General features: G+C 45.4%; 1 protein-coding gene across 2 annotated transcripts in view; it reads left to right on the forward strand.

Annotated features, from left to right (window-relative positions):
* Positions 1–15,090, forward strand: part of atp2a3 (ATPase sarcoplasmic/endoplasmic reticulum Ca2+ transporting 3) — a 212,196-nt gene that overhangs the window by 42,872 nt on the left and 154,234 nt on the right. For both annotated transcript variants that reach the window (XM_063031520.1, XM_063031519.1), the window contains exon 3: positions 6,021–6,103. In XM_063031520.1, coding sequence (XP_062887590.1) covers positions 6,021–6,103 — 83 coding nt within the window. The remainder of the gene's footprint in view (positions 1–6,020; positions 6,104–15,090) is intronic.

Genomic DNA, 15,090 nt, shown 5'->3' on the forward strand with positions numbered 1-15,090 from the left:
CTGACTGCTTATCCTCTTCGTCTTCCTGATTGTCGCCCTGTCTCCTGTTTCCTTCACCTTGGGTGTAAGTAACTACCTTTCTATATGTCCTGTCCTGTCTATCACCCCTCCTGCCTCCCGAATAATCTGGAGTTCATCCATTTCCAGCTCCAACTCAACGCGGAGTGTTAGAAGCTGCAGCTGGATACGTTTCTTGCAGGTGAAGTTGTCAGGAACACTGGAGGTCTCCCTGCCTTCTTAAATCCTGCAGGGGGAGCATTCAACTCTCTTGCCTAGCATTCCAACTGCTCTAACTGTGCAAATATAAAGAAATAAATAGGCTGGAAGAAATCTACCTGCAACTGTTTGCCGCCTTTCCCTCAAGCCTCTCCTCGCTGAAGCTCGAATCCCCACTCTAGCACCGCCCACTCCAGCAAAGGCCACTCCACTTGCTCCTGCCATATTTTTATTTGCGCGTGCTAATGAATCCAGATCTCTGATTGCTCGCTGTTCAGACACTGAAACTTCTGCAAAGCGCTGGATTTTAATACACACTGTGAATTGTGTGAGGCACGATCTCTGATATACTGCTGTTCAAACACTGTTAGCGAACAGTTACTGGTGCGTAAGTGTGGCGTGATAGCATAGTCCGTGATGCCTTCAGTGAGCCTGGGCTGGCAAAGAGGCTAATGGTGTGGTAGTTTATTTTCTGAGTTGGATGTTCCTTTCTGTTTTTGACATTGCCTCCTAGATACCAGTGTTGTAACTACTTTGGAACAGCTTGGCCAGGTGTGGCGGTTTCTGTATTACAGGTCGTCAGTACCATGGCTAGGATTTTTTGTCATCCGTCTGTGTTTCTTGTATCCAAGTACCCTTGGCTTCTCTTTGGCACCATACAGTGAAGAGTAGTCTGACAGTAGGGGAGGGAGAAAACGAAAGTTGGTGTTCATCAGAGCTCCAGCCCGGCCTGTCCATGCTGGCCATTGAGCACCCGTCCGCGCCAGTCCTATTTACCAGCATTTGATCCATAGCCTCAGTCATTCAATTAGTCATCTAGACGCTGCTTAAAGCTCGATGGCATCTGCCTCCTCCACTGTGCGTGCGATCCAGACTGCAGCCTCCCTCTGAGTGACAGAATGTTTCCTTAGCTCTTTTCTAAGCCCTCACATTTCAGCTCACACCTCTATCTTCTGATCTTGGACACTTCTGCCACGGGGGAAAGGTTCATGATCCATCCCACCCATGTCCCTTGCCTTGAATTTGTCTGCGCAAGGACAGTGAGGTTTCATTCTAATTACATTGACTCCAAGTAGGCAGGCTATGCTCCAACTTGATAAAGGCTTGGACCTCTGTGGGTGTATTGTGTGCAGTCTGGTCACAAGGTGCTGGAGAGAGTGTAGAGGAGATTAACTTCTGCATTGCCTGGGATGAAGCTGTTCGGTTATGAGGAGAGACCGGAGAAGGCAGGTCAGCCCTCCCTGGAGCAGAGGACGTGACTGAGGGCCATAATGTTGTAGAGTATAGATGGGGTAGACTGCAGAAAAATATTCTCAATATCAGAGAGAGAGATAAAGCTAGCAGACATGTATTCAGGGTAGGAGTAAGAAAGTTAGAGGGAATATCAGAGCCCAGTGTGGCATGAGAGAGCAGTTAAAACTGGATAACTGTGAAGCGTCCAGGTGAGTTTAGGCATGGAGGACAATGGGCCAAGTATTGGCAATAGGATTAATATGCAAAGGATCTACTGCTTACAGTGGGCAAATGGCCTGCTTCCATGTTGTAGGACTGAGAGACAGTAACAAGCTGCCGGTGTAACCCAGTAACCTTGCTGGGTCCTTGACCACAGGGGTTCCCAGCCCTTTCTTAATACCATGGACCAATACTACTAAGCAAAGGGTCCATATGTCTAGCCACGGACAAGAGTCTAGCAGCTTTTTCTTTCCCCCCAGATCCCAGCAGCTCAAGTACTTCCTCTATAAGTATTGGTCCTGCAGGTCATGGCCGAGCTCGCGCCTTGGCTCCGTTCTCCCCATCACCTCTGCTTTCCCTTAATATGCAAATATCCGCCGGGATGAATCCTGTGACAGACTTTCCGCCTTCCTCCCTCCTGGGCATGGAATTCCAAACCAGTCACCACCCCATTGAGTGAAGGAATTGCTTCTCCTCTTTGTGCAAAGTGACCAGCCCCTCCTGAGGCAGTGACCTCTTGTTCCTTAGCCAGGGGAAGCAACTCCCCCCCACCTCCAGCCTGTTGCGCCCAGTGAAAATTTTGTTTCAATGATGTTGCCTCTCATTCTCCTAAGCCCTTAGAGAAGTGCAAATCCTGTCCTTCCTGGAACCAGCCTGGTGAACCTTTCTCGCACTCCCTTTACAGTAACCAACTCCTTTCTTGGGAAAGGAGATCAGAATTTCACCCAGTGACTGCAAGACCCCATGTAATTATTTTTGAAAGACTCAACTATCCTCTGGTATTGGAAAGGATGATAGGATGACGCTCGATTTCGTGCAAGGTGTGTGATTAGGAAAAGCCTGTGTTCCAAAGACCAGCATGGTTTTAAGATGTATGTCTGAGCATGTCACATTTGCTCAGAGTCAGGAACATGAGCTGCTCTCCTTTTCAGTGAACTGCAATTACATGGAGAATGAAGTCAAGTTCTGGCATGTTCCTGCAAACTCTCCAAGCCTGCTCGCGCTGAAATCTAATCAGCGGCAGCACAAACACAGGTTTTAGTTTTGGTCTGGGTATAGGAATGTTGCTGGTATTTATTACCCATCCCTACTTGCCCTGAGTGGGTGTTGGTGCACTGTAGCGCTATGTGCGATGGCACTCTTCCAGCTGGGAATTCCGGGAACTCAGAAAGAAGTGAGTGAACTCCTAATTCCCTGTCAGGGCTGTCTTTTGGATGGATGCCACTGTGAGCAAACTCTTGTGTTTCCAGACCTTGCCACTTGTTTCCATGACAACGCTGGTTTGAATGAGAGATGCTCCTGGCCCCTCTCGGTGTGTCTGACTTTTAGCTGACTGCTAACCTCCCTGGAATGCCAAATTTAGGATTAGTTGGAAGAGAAAGTTGGGGGTGAGGGGGTTGATGGTGAAAGGAGCCTTGGCAGAGAAAATGAACTGACAGAAGAGGCAGAATTAAACTAAAGTGGTCTCTGGTGAGATGAAGGCAACTAGTTTCAAATGTGTCAGGACTGACTGAATAAACTTTAAAAGGAAGGATGTCTGCAGCTTGCCCTGGGTTTCAGCACTCTGCCAGGGGAGAGGTTGTCACTAATACAAGTGACAGGCAAGATGTCCGGGGAACACCACTGTCGCGCCTACATTTGAAACGGGCAGGCTATGCTGTGGAGAGGAGAGAACCTTCAGACTCAATAGGGTGAGTCTTGCAGCCAAGTGGAATTCAGTCAATCCCTCCATTCAGTCTTGGCTGTTCTGAGGGGAGAGAGAGAGAGAGAGAGAACTTCAGTTATGCTAACATTGCACCATCCAGTGTTGCTGTTCAGAGATGCCATAAGAACTTGTCATTCTGGTATGCTGGGGACTAGCAGATTTTACAGGCTATCAGATGTTATTTTATTAATCATCAAACACACTCAGTATTTTCTTTAAGGTTCTACAAGGTAACATTTCAGTGAACATAATCAGTTTAGAGGGAGCGGGGAAGAATCAGAGCCAGGTGAGATTAAAGGGAGTGTGGGAAGTGGGGCCCAATGAGTGTCAGAGGAGTGCAGTAAACATCTGAACCTGAGGATTTTTAAACTTTTGGTCAGCTCTGATTGGAGGTTGCACTTTGTACAAAACACTCTTACATTAGTCTAACATTCTCTTAAATGCCTCCTCCCTCCAGTGGCAGACTGATGTCCCCAATCACTGCCCTCCCTCAGTGAGTTGTCCAGTGTGAACGGTGATCAAAGTGGCTGCACCCCCAAACTTGTCACTCTTTGCATGGTCTTCTAGCAAGTATTGCTGGATCACTGTTATGAGGGAGTCTTTAATAGAAGAGATCACTGACTGAATAAACTACCTGGTCCATGGGGGTTGTTCTGTAGAGGAGATGGAAATTGCAGTGAACCTGGTCAGAATCTTCAAAATATCTGCCAGCATAGGTGTGTTTCTTGAGGACCAGGGGTCTAGAAGAGGTGACAGGATACAATTCCTAGTGCATAGTTCACTCACAGTGACAGGGGAAGTTGAGAAAGTGGTTAAAAAGAGGACAAGATCCTCTGCTTTATAAATTGAGCTATAGAATGGAAAATGTTGTCCGTACTTCTGGAAAAAACGTAAAACCTTTAGAGAGGTTACAGAAGAGATAACTTTAATGAGGAACTGCAGATGTGTGGACAGACAGAGGCTGGGGTTACTCTCCTTGGAGCAGAGAAGATTTGAGATGATACAAGGAGGAACTGTAGATGTGTGGACAGACAGAGGCTGGGGCTTCTGTCCCTGGCACAGAGAAGGTTTGAGGGGATCTGGTTAGGGGATTTAAAGATCATAGACAGAGTAGATGGAGAGAAACTTTCCATTAGTGGAGGAGTGAAGAAGTCTGGAACATAGAATGAAGGTGATCTGTAGAAGAACCAACGGTTTAAAGAAACACATGAGTTCAAAGTAAATTTTACTAGCAAGATGCATATCTGTCACCATATACAACCCTGAGATTCAATTCCATGCTGACAGCCTCAGCAAGTCTATGGAATAGCAGGGTCAGTGAAAGGTCAACCAGAGTGCAGAAGACAACAGACTGTGCAAAAGTGAATATAAATAAATAGCAATAAATAAGGACAACATGAGATAATGAAATAGAGTCCTTAAAGTGAGATCATTAGCTGTGGGAACATCTCAATGGATGGCCAAGCGAATGAAGTTTTCACAAACAAGAGAAAATCTGCAGATGCTGGAAATCCAAGCAACACACACACACACACACACACACACACACACACAAAACGCTGGAGGAAGTCAGCAGGCCAGACAGCATCTATGGAAAAGAGTACAGTTGACTTTTTGGGCCGAAACATCGACCGTACTCTTTTCCATAGATGCTGCCTGGCCTGCTGAGTTCCTCCAGCGTTTTGTGTGTTGAGTGTAGTTATCAGTTTTTTTTCAAGAGCCTGATGATTGGGATAAATAACTATTTGATAAACGATGACAGATTGATAACTGTTCTTGAACCTGGTGGTGCAAGTCCTGAGGCTCCTGTACCTTCGACCTGATGCCAGCAAGAACAGATCATGGCTCGGGTGGCGGTCATCTCTGACGATGGATGCTGTATTCCCACCACAGTGTTTCAAGTAGATGCGCTCAGTAATGGGGAGGGCCTTACCCTTGATGTACTGGGCTGAATCCATTATCTTTTGTAGGATTTTCCGTTTAGTTGGTGTTTCCATGCCAGGCCACGATGCTGCCCATCACTACACTCTCCGCTACACCACTATAGTTTCTCAAAGTTTTAGATGACATGCCAAATCTCCTGAAGGAAGTAGAGGTGCTGCCGCGCTTTCTTCGTGATTGTATTTGCGTGCTGGATCCAGGGCAGATCCTCTGAAATAGTAGCACCCAGTTTAGTTGCCGATCCTCTGATGAGGACTGGCTCATAGACCTCTGGTGTCTCTCTCCTGAAGTCTACAATCATTTCCTTGGTCTTGCTGACATTGAGTGGTTAGGACTTGAGTGCAGTGAGGGGGATTAGTGGAGGTAGATTTATTTTCACTATTCAGAGGAAAGCTGCATAGTTACCTGCAGTGATATGTCTATATAAGGCTTAAGCGGGACTGCTCACTCCAATAGCCCCTTCTATTTTGTGGTTTTTAGTGAAGAGGTGTATTTAGTTGCCTCAACTAATGTGCTCCGACTGTTCAGACCTGCACTCTTGCCAATAACTTTTTGTTCTCTCCCAAGTGATCAGACTCTTCGGCCGGCTGATATCGGATCATTTCTGAGTTTCATCATTTGAAGTGTATTTATCTGAAAGATTCCACAGTGAGTCAGTTTACTTGCCTGTGCCAGATAAAACTGATGATGCTTGTCTGTTTTCTAGGGAAGTCCCTATGGGAACTTGTGTTGGAGCAGTTTGAAGAGCTTCTGGTGCGGATCCTGTTGCTGGCTGCCTGTGTCTCATTTGTAAGTAGTTTCCATAATCGGATGTGTTGTGTTACTGAGATACGGTCAGAGTGCTGCCTATTCCATAGCCTTCCTTTCCTCTTCCTATTTCAAAGACACCTGACGTGAACACTGGAGTGCTCACTCCACAGGATACCTGACCCCATTCCTTGTCAGTTCGTTGGGAGCTGATTTGACTTTTTTTTTGCTGGAATTTTAAAAAGGTTACTGTGTGTTTGAAATGGTTAACTAAGCAACAAAATTTTAAACTAAATTCAAAGGACAAGATCCTAGAAGGGACCTTGGGGTTATGAGAAAATGTCCTGAGGTTCATGAGAAAGAAGGAACTGTTGCTTGACACATAGAACGGGACACGAGCTTCATTGCCTGGGCTTTTGTTCTGCCTTTATCGTGTTTCATCTTGCTTTGTTATTTAAAGAACATGACTGAAGTCAGAAGCTGCATTTGTAAAAGCATGTCTATTACCCTGGGAAGATCAGCTTGCAAAATGTACTTCCAGCTTCAGGGAAGTCCGTTAAACAGATCTGAGGAATGAGCATGTCCTACAGATGGCTCCTCCTTGTTCTACTAAGCCTTAGATCTGTGCTCCCAGAGAATGTGCTCTATGTCCGCATGTCCTCCCCAGCAGAGTACATGGAGCATAGAACAGTACAGCTCTGGAACAAGCCCATAATACTGTGTCGAATCAATTCAATTAGTATTCAAAAGGACAACTAAATGCCCCGTCTACCTAACCAATATCCACATCCTTCCATTTCCCTCACACTCGTGTGCCTATCTAGAAGTCTCTAATGTACCTGCCTCTACTACCACCCCAGGCTGTGAATTCCAGGCACCCGCCACTCTCTGTGTATTTAAAAAAAAAACTGGCTCCTCACATCTCATTTGAAATATACCTCCTCTGATATTAGACATTTCAACCATGGGGAAAAGGATACTGTCTATTCTATCTGTGTGTCTCAAAATCTTATAAACCTCTATCAGATCTCCTATCAGCCTCCACCACTCCAGAGCAAACAATCCAGGTTTGTCCAATCTCTCCTTTTAACACGTGCTCTCTAATCCTGGTAAACCTCTTCTGCACCCTCTCTAAAGCCTCTACATCCTCCCTGCGATGGGGCGACCAGAACTTTATGCAATATCCAAATGTGGCCTGACAAGTTTTATAAAACTTCCTAACTTCTGAGCTCAATGGCTTGACTAATAAAGGCTTTCACGTATTATGCCGCCTTAACCACCCAATCAACCTGTGTGGGTGACTTAAGTACACTGATCTTGCTGGTCAAGCAGAAATAAAAGTAATTGAGGCCAGTTTGTGGACTGTAGACCTGAAACCTCCCTTCTGCTTCAATTACTTTTAGATTTCTGTTTCCTCAAGGATTGTGGAGCTCTCCTGCTCAAGTGGATCACCAGTGGTCTCAGCAGCTTCCCACAGCCTCCACATTCCCTGATGATGCATTAATTCCAAGCAGCTGTTAAAACTGCCACAATAGAGATCCCACCAATTTCTATTCTGTTTACCTGACTCAGTTCTATAAGCCACAAGAGCCTTGGGTAGCAAAAACTCAGTTATTTCGTTTGGAAATCAAGCCTGGTTACACTGAGTAAGAGCTCCAGATAGAACAAATTTTCTCCAAAGTTCCTGCAAACCATCTGATTCTAATATTAAGGCCACAGTCATTGTACTGTGAACTCTTGCCATCTTCCCTATTAAATAATTTAAACCTTGTGAACGTCAGAATTATATCACAGCATGATGTGTGTTTGAGGGAATATTTGGGAGAGCTACGCTTCGTACAGATTGGCAGCAAAAGATCAGAGAGTGACTACAGTATCTTCAAACAACAACAGGGATGCCACACAAAGGCACTGGAAAGATTCAGCTGCATTTTTAGAGGGAAATAGATTGTGCTTCCATCGGGATTGGAAAGAAAGAGGGAGATGTCCAGATAACCTGCTGAGTTCATCCAGCATCTCTGTGCGTTGCTCCAGATTCCAACATCTGGGGTCTTTCTTGTGTCTCCAGTATGAGTGTGGGCTTGTGGCATCTCACTTCCCTTAGTTTCCAAAGTCAGGACCTTCTGTTCCTTGTCTCATCCTCCCATCTCATTAAAAGCAAGCACTGAAGCCAGTAATGTCCTCAATTCTTTGCATCCAAACAAAAAAAAAAATGCTGATTAACTAAGCAATAAAGATGCATGCATTGGTAGATTAATTGGCCACTGTAACTTGCTACCTGGAACCTGGAGGAACCTGCCCAAAATGTGGGAAGAATCCAGGATTTGGTGAAAATGGTGTACATAGACATGATGGGGCAAAGGGTTCCTTTTTGCCCTTTGTGAATGAAACAGTAAGCTTTTGGTTATGCAGTCAAATTTTATTTGGTAACCCTTATTTGAAGTTGAGGGTGATATTTGATTTGAAGAGAAAATAGCAAATTTAGCAGATTATTCATATTTATTGGGAGTAGCGTACAGTGTTACTGCAGATATCTGAATGGGGTAAGTCACCTCCCCTTGCGTCTGCTTGTATATATCGAAGCCCTTTTGTAACCCCTGGTCACCAGCTGAACCCTGGAGGTTCTATTGAACGGCTCGGCATCTGTGCTTTGTGGCTGGTTGAAGGTCCTAGTGCACCTGAAAGCTGCAGACTTGGTCTGGTTGAATTGGGTGACTGATGAGGTTTGATTTTTTTTTGTATGAACTAAGCAGTGGAGTGGCCAGACAGTTTGTGTGGATGGTAGTGATGGCGGGCTCTTTTCCTGTAATGAACCAGGTTGATTAGGCATTTGTTTTTTTCTTCTTGTGCCTGCCTGCAAATGACCAGGTTTATTGAATTTGGTAGTGGAATCTGTTTTGTGTGAATCAGGACCCACCATCTCCACATTGCTGGGTTGTGGTGTTATGCCAACACCCTGAACCCTATCACTCGACAGCAGGAGGCCATCAAGGAAGGACACGTAGCCAGGCATAGCTTGCAGGAGGCAGGGTGAGGGGAGAGAAACCTGTCCTATGATGTCATTAATTCTGAAGGACATTGGTGATGGACTGGCCAGAATGGAGGGGCAAGTCTTGGTCTATTTGTCAGATCCTAGCTAAATGAATATTGTGTGATGTCTCTGGGCCTGTACTCATTGGAGTTTAGAAGAACAAGGAGGCATCTCATTGAAACCTATTGAATATTGAGTGGATGTGGAGAGGGTGTTTCCTGTAGTGAGCGAGTCTAGGACCAAGGGCTCAGCCTCAGAATAGAGGGACGTCTATTTAGAACAGAAATGAGAAGGAATTTCTTTAGCCAGAGGGTGGTGACTCTGTAGAATTCATTTCCACAGACAGCTGTGGAGGCCAGGGCACTGAGTATATTTAAAGCAGAGGGTGATGGGTTCTTCGTTCGTCAGGCCATCAAAGATTATGGGAAGAAGGCTGGAAAATGAAGTTGAGAGGGATAATTAATCAACCATGGTGGACCAGACTCAACAGGCTCAGCGGCCTGATTCTGCTCCTATATCTTATCGTTTTCTGCGTTCTCCAATCCAGCAGCAGTTGGTGTTTATTGGCTGTTGTGATAATGCAGTCTCTTTCCTCTGATAACTTTGCCTTTCTACTCCTTCATATTAGAATCTTAAATTCTCATTTTTAATTGTCTGGAAAATATGCAATGAAGATGTTTCAAAACTCTTTTTATCTTCCAATTAAGATGCATAGTGCAATGATAATTATCTCTTACCAGCTACAGAGGCTGGTTGTTCAGCAATATACTAGATGGTACCCACTCACTCACTCTGCCAGTTCAAGGTTTGGCTACGAACTTTTCTGATGGCCTTTGGTTGTCTCATTTGTTCTGTGTGCTGTGTTTTTGTCTTGTAGTGCAATACATACTGGAATGTTAGGTAAGCCATTTCATACAGAAGCACATCTTTCCCTCCCCCCCCTCTGCATTCCGCAGGGATCGCTCCCTACGCGACTCCCTTGTCCATTCGTCCCCCCCATCCCTCCCCACTGATCTCCCTCCTGGCACTTACCCGTGTAAGCGGAACAAGTGCTACACATGCCCTTACACTTCCTCCCTTACCACCATTCAGGGCCCCAAATAGTCCTTCCAGGTGAGGCGACACTTCACCTGTGAGTCGGCTGGGGTGATATACTGTGTCCGGTGCTCCCGATGTGGCCTTCTATATATTGGCGAGACCCGACACAGACTGGGAGACCACTTTGCTGAACACCTACGCTCTGTCCGCCAGAGAAAGCAGGATCTCCTAGTGGCCACACATTTTAATTCCACATCCCATTCCCATTCTGACATGTCTATCCACGGCCTCCTCTACTGTAAAGATGAAGCCACACTCAGGTTGGAGGAACAACACCTTATATTCCGTCTGGGTAGCCTCCAACCTGATGGCATGAACATCGACTTCTCTAACTTCCGCTAATGCCCCACCTCCCCCTCGTACCCCATCTGTTACTTATTTTTATACACACATTCTTTCTCTCACTCTCCTTTTTCTCCTTCTGTCCCTCTGAATATACCCCTTGCCCATCCTCTGGGTTCCCCCCCCCTTGTCTTTCTTCCCAGACCTCCTGTCCCATGATCCTCTCGTATCCCTTTTGCCTATCACCTGTCCAGCTCTTGGCTCCATCCCTCCCCCTCCTGTCTTCTCCTATCATTTTGGATCTTCCCCTCCCCCTCCAACTTTCAAATCTCTTACTAACTCTTCCTTCAGTTAGTCCTGACGAAGGGTCTCGGCCTGAAACGTCGACTGTACCTCTTCCTAGAGATGCTGCCTGGCCTGTTGCGTTCACCAGCAACTTTGATGTGTGTTGCTTGAATTTCCAGCATCCGCAGAATTCTTGTTGTCATGCAGAAGACTGACAGACACTTGGAACTCATCAACATTCACCAGTTGAAAACGGTTATTTACTTCTTGGGAGCCTGCTGGAGGCTGGGGTGCTGGGCTTTCATTAGTGGTTTCAAGCTCCAGCTTCAGTCCATGTCTTCTCACTGACCTTGTTTTTGGAGATTGCTGGGTACTACAAACTCTCTTCACCCAAGAGCATTATTGATTGTTGCACTTGAATGCCAGTCCTTTTTTTCTCTCCAGTCTGGAGTGACAATATTGGCAAGGATGATGCCAGAACAGGGAAATTGTAGCCAACAGGAATCACTGAACAGTCCTGAGATGTACCCTTAGCAGAAGAGTGGGTGATTTGCTGTAGACAGTAGAGCTACAAAGGGATATGAGAACATGTGGGGAACTGGTGGCCGGCTATAAATAGAAAAAAATCAATTGGTGGAATCAAGAGGAACTTAAATCCAAGACTGATAAGAAAGTAAACCTTTCGTGAATGGAAAGAGTTGAGATGAATAGCACTTTTTGTCAGAGGAAGCAAACAATGGAAGCTTGTACAGAGTTACCAGGTGGAGCTGTGTGGGAGTTTGAGGAGCAAATGTTCATTGGCACAGATGTGACACAGCTACACTCTCATGTTCCAGGGATTTAGATTTAACTGTGTCTGTGAGAGTCACCTGTTAGAAAGAAAAATTATGGACATTGGTTCCAGCAGAGAAGGTCCAGGAGAGCTAGACAGAAGTGTTGTAGTTTCAGAAACTGTTTCCAGCAATATTAAAACCAATAAGCAGAAGTCCAATATTGACAGTAATAAATGAAAGAAGTGATCAGCAACATTTTATTTTTTAAGCAGTGGATTATTGTGCTGTGTGATGCATCTCCTGAAAGGGATGGAGGAAGCATAATGACTTGTAAGTTTTGACTGGGATATTGAGAAACATTTTCAGAGATTTGGTAATAATCAGGCACTAATTACATGACTCTTTCAAAGAACTGATGCAAGCAAGATGTGGTCAAATGAATTTAACAAGCATTGTAGACCCTTGGCTCGGAGTTATCCTGACTGGTTCTGGACAGTTTGATTGGTGGTGAAAGGCCTCCAACTGGATGCATTTCTATGTAGGACTTTGGGTCATTGGCATTGGCTGGCCGTCTGAATACAATGTACCCACGTGGTTTGTTTTCCTATATCTCCTCCCAAGTAGACTTATCCATAGTTTCAAGTCAAAGACACTGTTCAGCTCCAAGTCAGAAGCACTAATGTAAACAAATGTCACCAGCAGCTCTGGGTCTTGCTAGTGATTGGTAGGCAGTGCATTTACCTAATTGACCGTAGGTGAGTCCGCCAAGTATGGCAGCAGGAAAAAATTGACTGATAACTGGAGCATTGTACTTGTAGCTGCAAGGATGCAAATAATATACCTTTCTGCACAAAGGCTCACTGTTTGCAGATGACATGGAGGTTGGTGATGTTGTGAATAGTATAGAAGTTTGTCCTAGGTTATGATAGGACATTGAGAGAGTGTAGAGCTGATAAGTGGCAGATGGAGTTCAATCTGAAAAAGTGTGATGTGGCTCTCTTTAGAACGTAGAACTTGAAGGCAGAGCACAGGGTTAATGGCAGCATTATTAGCAGTGGGTAGGAACAGAGGGATCTTGGGGTCCACATATATTGATCCCTCAGAGTTGTAGAACAAGTTGATTGGATTGTGGCGAAGGTGTATGTTGTGTTGGCCTTCATTAGTTGTGGCTCTTGAACTCAGTACCCCAGGGTAATGTTGCAACTCTACAAAACCCTGGTTAGACCACACTTGGAGTATTGTGCTCAGTTTTTGTCACCTCATTGTAGGAAGGATGTGTAAGCTTTCGAGAAGGTGCAGAGATCTACCAAGGTGCTGCCTAGGTTAGAAAGCAAGTCTTGCGAGGATGGGTTGGTGCAAGCTTTGGCTTTTGTTTTTGAAGAGGAGGAGGATGAGATGTGACTTGATAGAAATGTACAAAATAAGAGGCATAAAAAGAGTAGATAGCCAGAGACTTCCTTTTTCCCATGGTGGAAATGCCTAATACGGGGGCTCGTAACTTTAAGGTACTTGGAGGAGTGTATAGGGGGAATCTCAGAGGTAGTTCTTGTTGCTGTGTGTGGTAAGTGAATGGAATTCACTGCTGGGGACGGTGGTAGACGTAGGTACATTAGGGACATTTAAGAGACTCGTAGAATGGAACATAGATGAATCAGGCCAAGAAGCAAATTATCACCCAAAAATTCTCTGGAAAGATGCTCCTTTCCCTATCTTTTCATCCTATTTCATTGTTTAGTCCTGATCCCCATCTCTCACATAATGCATTAGCAAAGTAAGAGTTAATAGCCCCTGTGCACTCCGAGGGCACTATTGCAAAGCTTTTACAGAGCTGTTGTCAAAAGGTGTTTCTGCAGTGGTGACCTGTTAATCAGTGAGGCGCCCCTCCTTGTGTCTGTGCTCACACTGCTCCTTACTACTGCAGAACTCACTGTTTGCCAAGCTTCCTCATAACCACATCAATGTCATCGGATCTAATTGCTACACATGCCAGTGACTTCCATATCCACACCACACCCTCTACAAAGAATTCCTCAGGTTCTTTGTTTACTAACCCTGCTGTATTCGTGCTATCTACCTGTGGAGACCACACTAATCCACATTCTTCCCTCCATTGTTTGTAAGAACTATGACCTCCCTCGTAATCTGATTCATGGTTAATGCTTCATTATACTGATGATTAAGTGTAATCCTCCTTCCAACTCATTGCTGAAATTAATTTTGCCCCCCAGCCCTCATTTGCCACCCCACCTTTCCCTAATCCTGAAATAACTCCTGACATGGATCAGAAAATATAGCAAATATCTGGCAGCTTGGGCATCACCCATCAAGAAAGGAAAAATAACCCGTCTTTCAATTGCAATGATCCTCAACTGGAGCATTTCTAGTGATCTCTTTTGGATTTCCTGCAGTGGCTTGGTTGTCGTCCAGCCTGTCATACCTGTCCTGGAATCAGACATTGGGAGTCCTCATGTATGGAGAGGCAGAAGGATGATTTTCGGGGGGGGGGGGGCGGGTATGATGGACAGAGTGGCCATCTGGGCCGCGGATGGAATTCAGGTTGGGGGTGGGTGGGTGCAATGACATCAGCTTGGGATTCAAGAGTACAGTTCAACTGGGAGATGAGCGGCTGCAAGGTGGTATGGGTGTCCTTGCACACACATCATTAAATGGGATTTTCTCGCAGGGGCTGAGGAATGGAGGAAGAATGTTTTAGTTCAGCTCAGTGTTGGTTTGAGCATGTCTCGAGCAGTTTGAATTCTGGTGCCATGCATCATAAAGCTACCTTGACCCTGAAGGTTCTGTGGGCCATGTTGTGAGGACTGAAGCATAGTTAGACGGTGATTGGTGCACTGTGACTGTTCACTTGTGGAGTGGAGTTTGAGAGGCAATGGTAAAACTTGGGTAGTGACACATTGTCCCTTCAGTCAGGGCTAACGCGATGAACAACTACTAATGATGAAGCTCGTGTATGAAATGAGCTTGGCACCTTCTAAACAGCAGAATAATCAGCCCAGATCTGATTTGCCCCTTTCAATTCAGTGCCAGATCCTGTACGGATGTATTTCACACTGTGGGCTCTCAGTTCCTTTTCAGAGACTGAGCATCAGACCATCAGCCATGCTCTACAGTCAGTGATACAGTGTCAGAGATGTCAGAATCAGAATCAGGTCTATTATCAGTGACGTGTCGTGGAACTTGTTGTGGGGCAGGCAGCAGTACGGTGCAAGGCTAACACTACTATAAATTACAGTAAGAATATATAAAGAAAATAGTGCAAAAAGAGAACAAAATAGTGAAATAGTGGTCACAAAACTCAGAAATCTAATGGCAGAGCTGATAATCTGTTGCTAAAGTTTTGAGTCTGTGTGTTTCAGACTCCTGTACCATCTCCCTGATGGTAGGAATGAGAAGAGGGCACGGCCGGATAGTTAGGCCTTCATGATGGATGCTGCCTTAGGGCATCACCTTTTGAAGATATTATCGATGCTGGGGAGGCTAGTGGCCGCGATGAAGCTGGCTGAGTTTGTAACTCTGTCCCTGTACCAGACAGTGATGCAACC

Source organism: Mobula hypostoma, chromosome 23 (assembly GCF_963921235.1).
Source record: "Mobula hypostoma chromosome 23, sMobHyp1.1, whole genome shotgun sequence".
Taxonomy (NCBI): Eukaryota; Metazoa; Chordata; class Chondrichthyes; order Myliobatiformes; family Myliobatidae; genus Mobula; species Mobula hypostoma.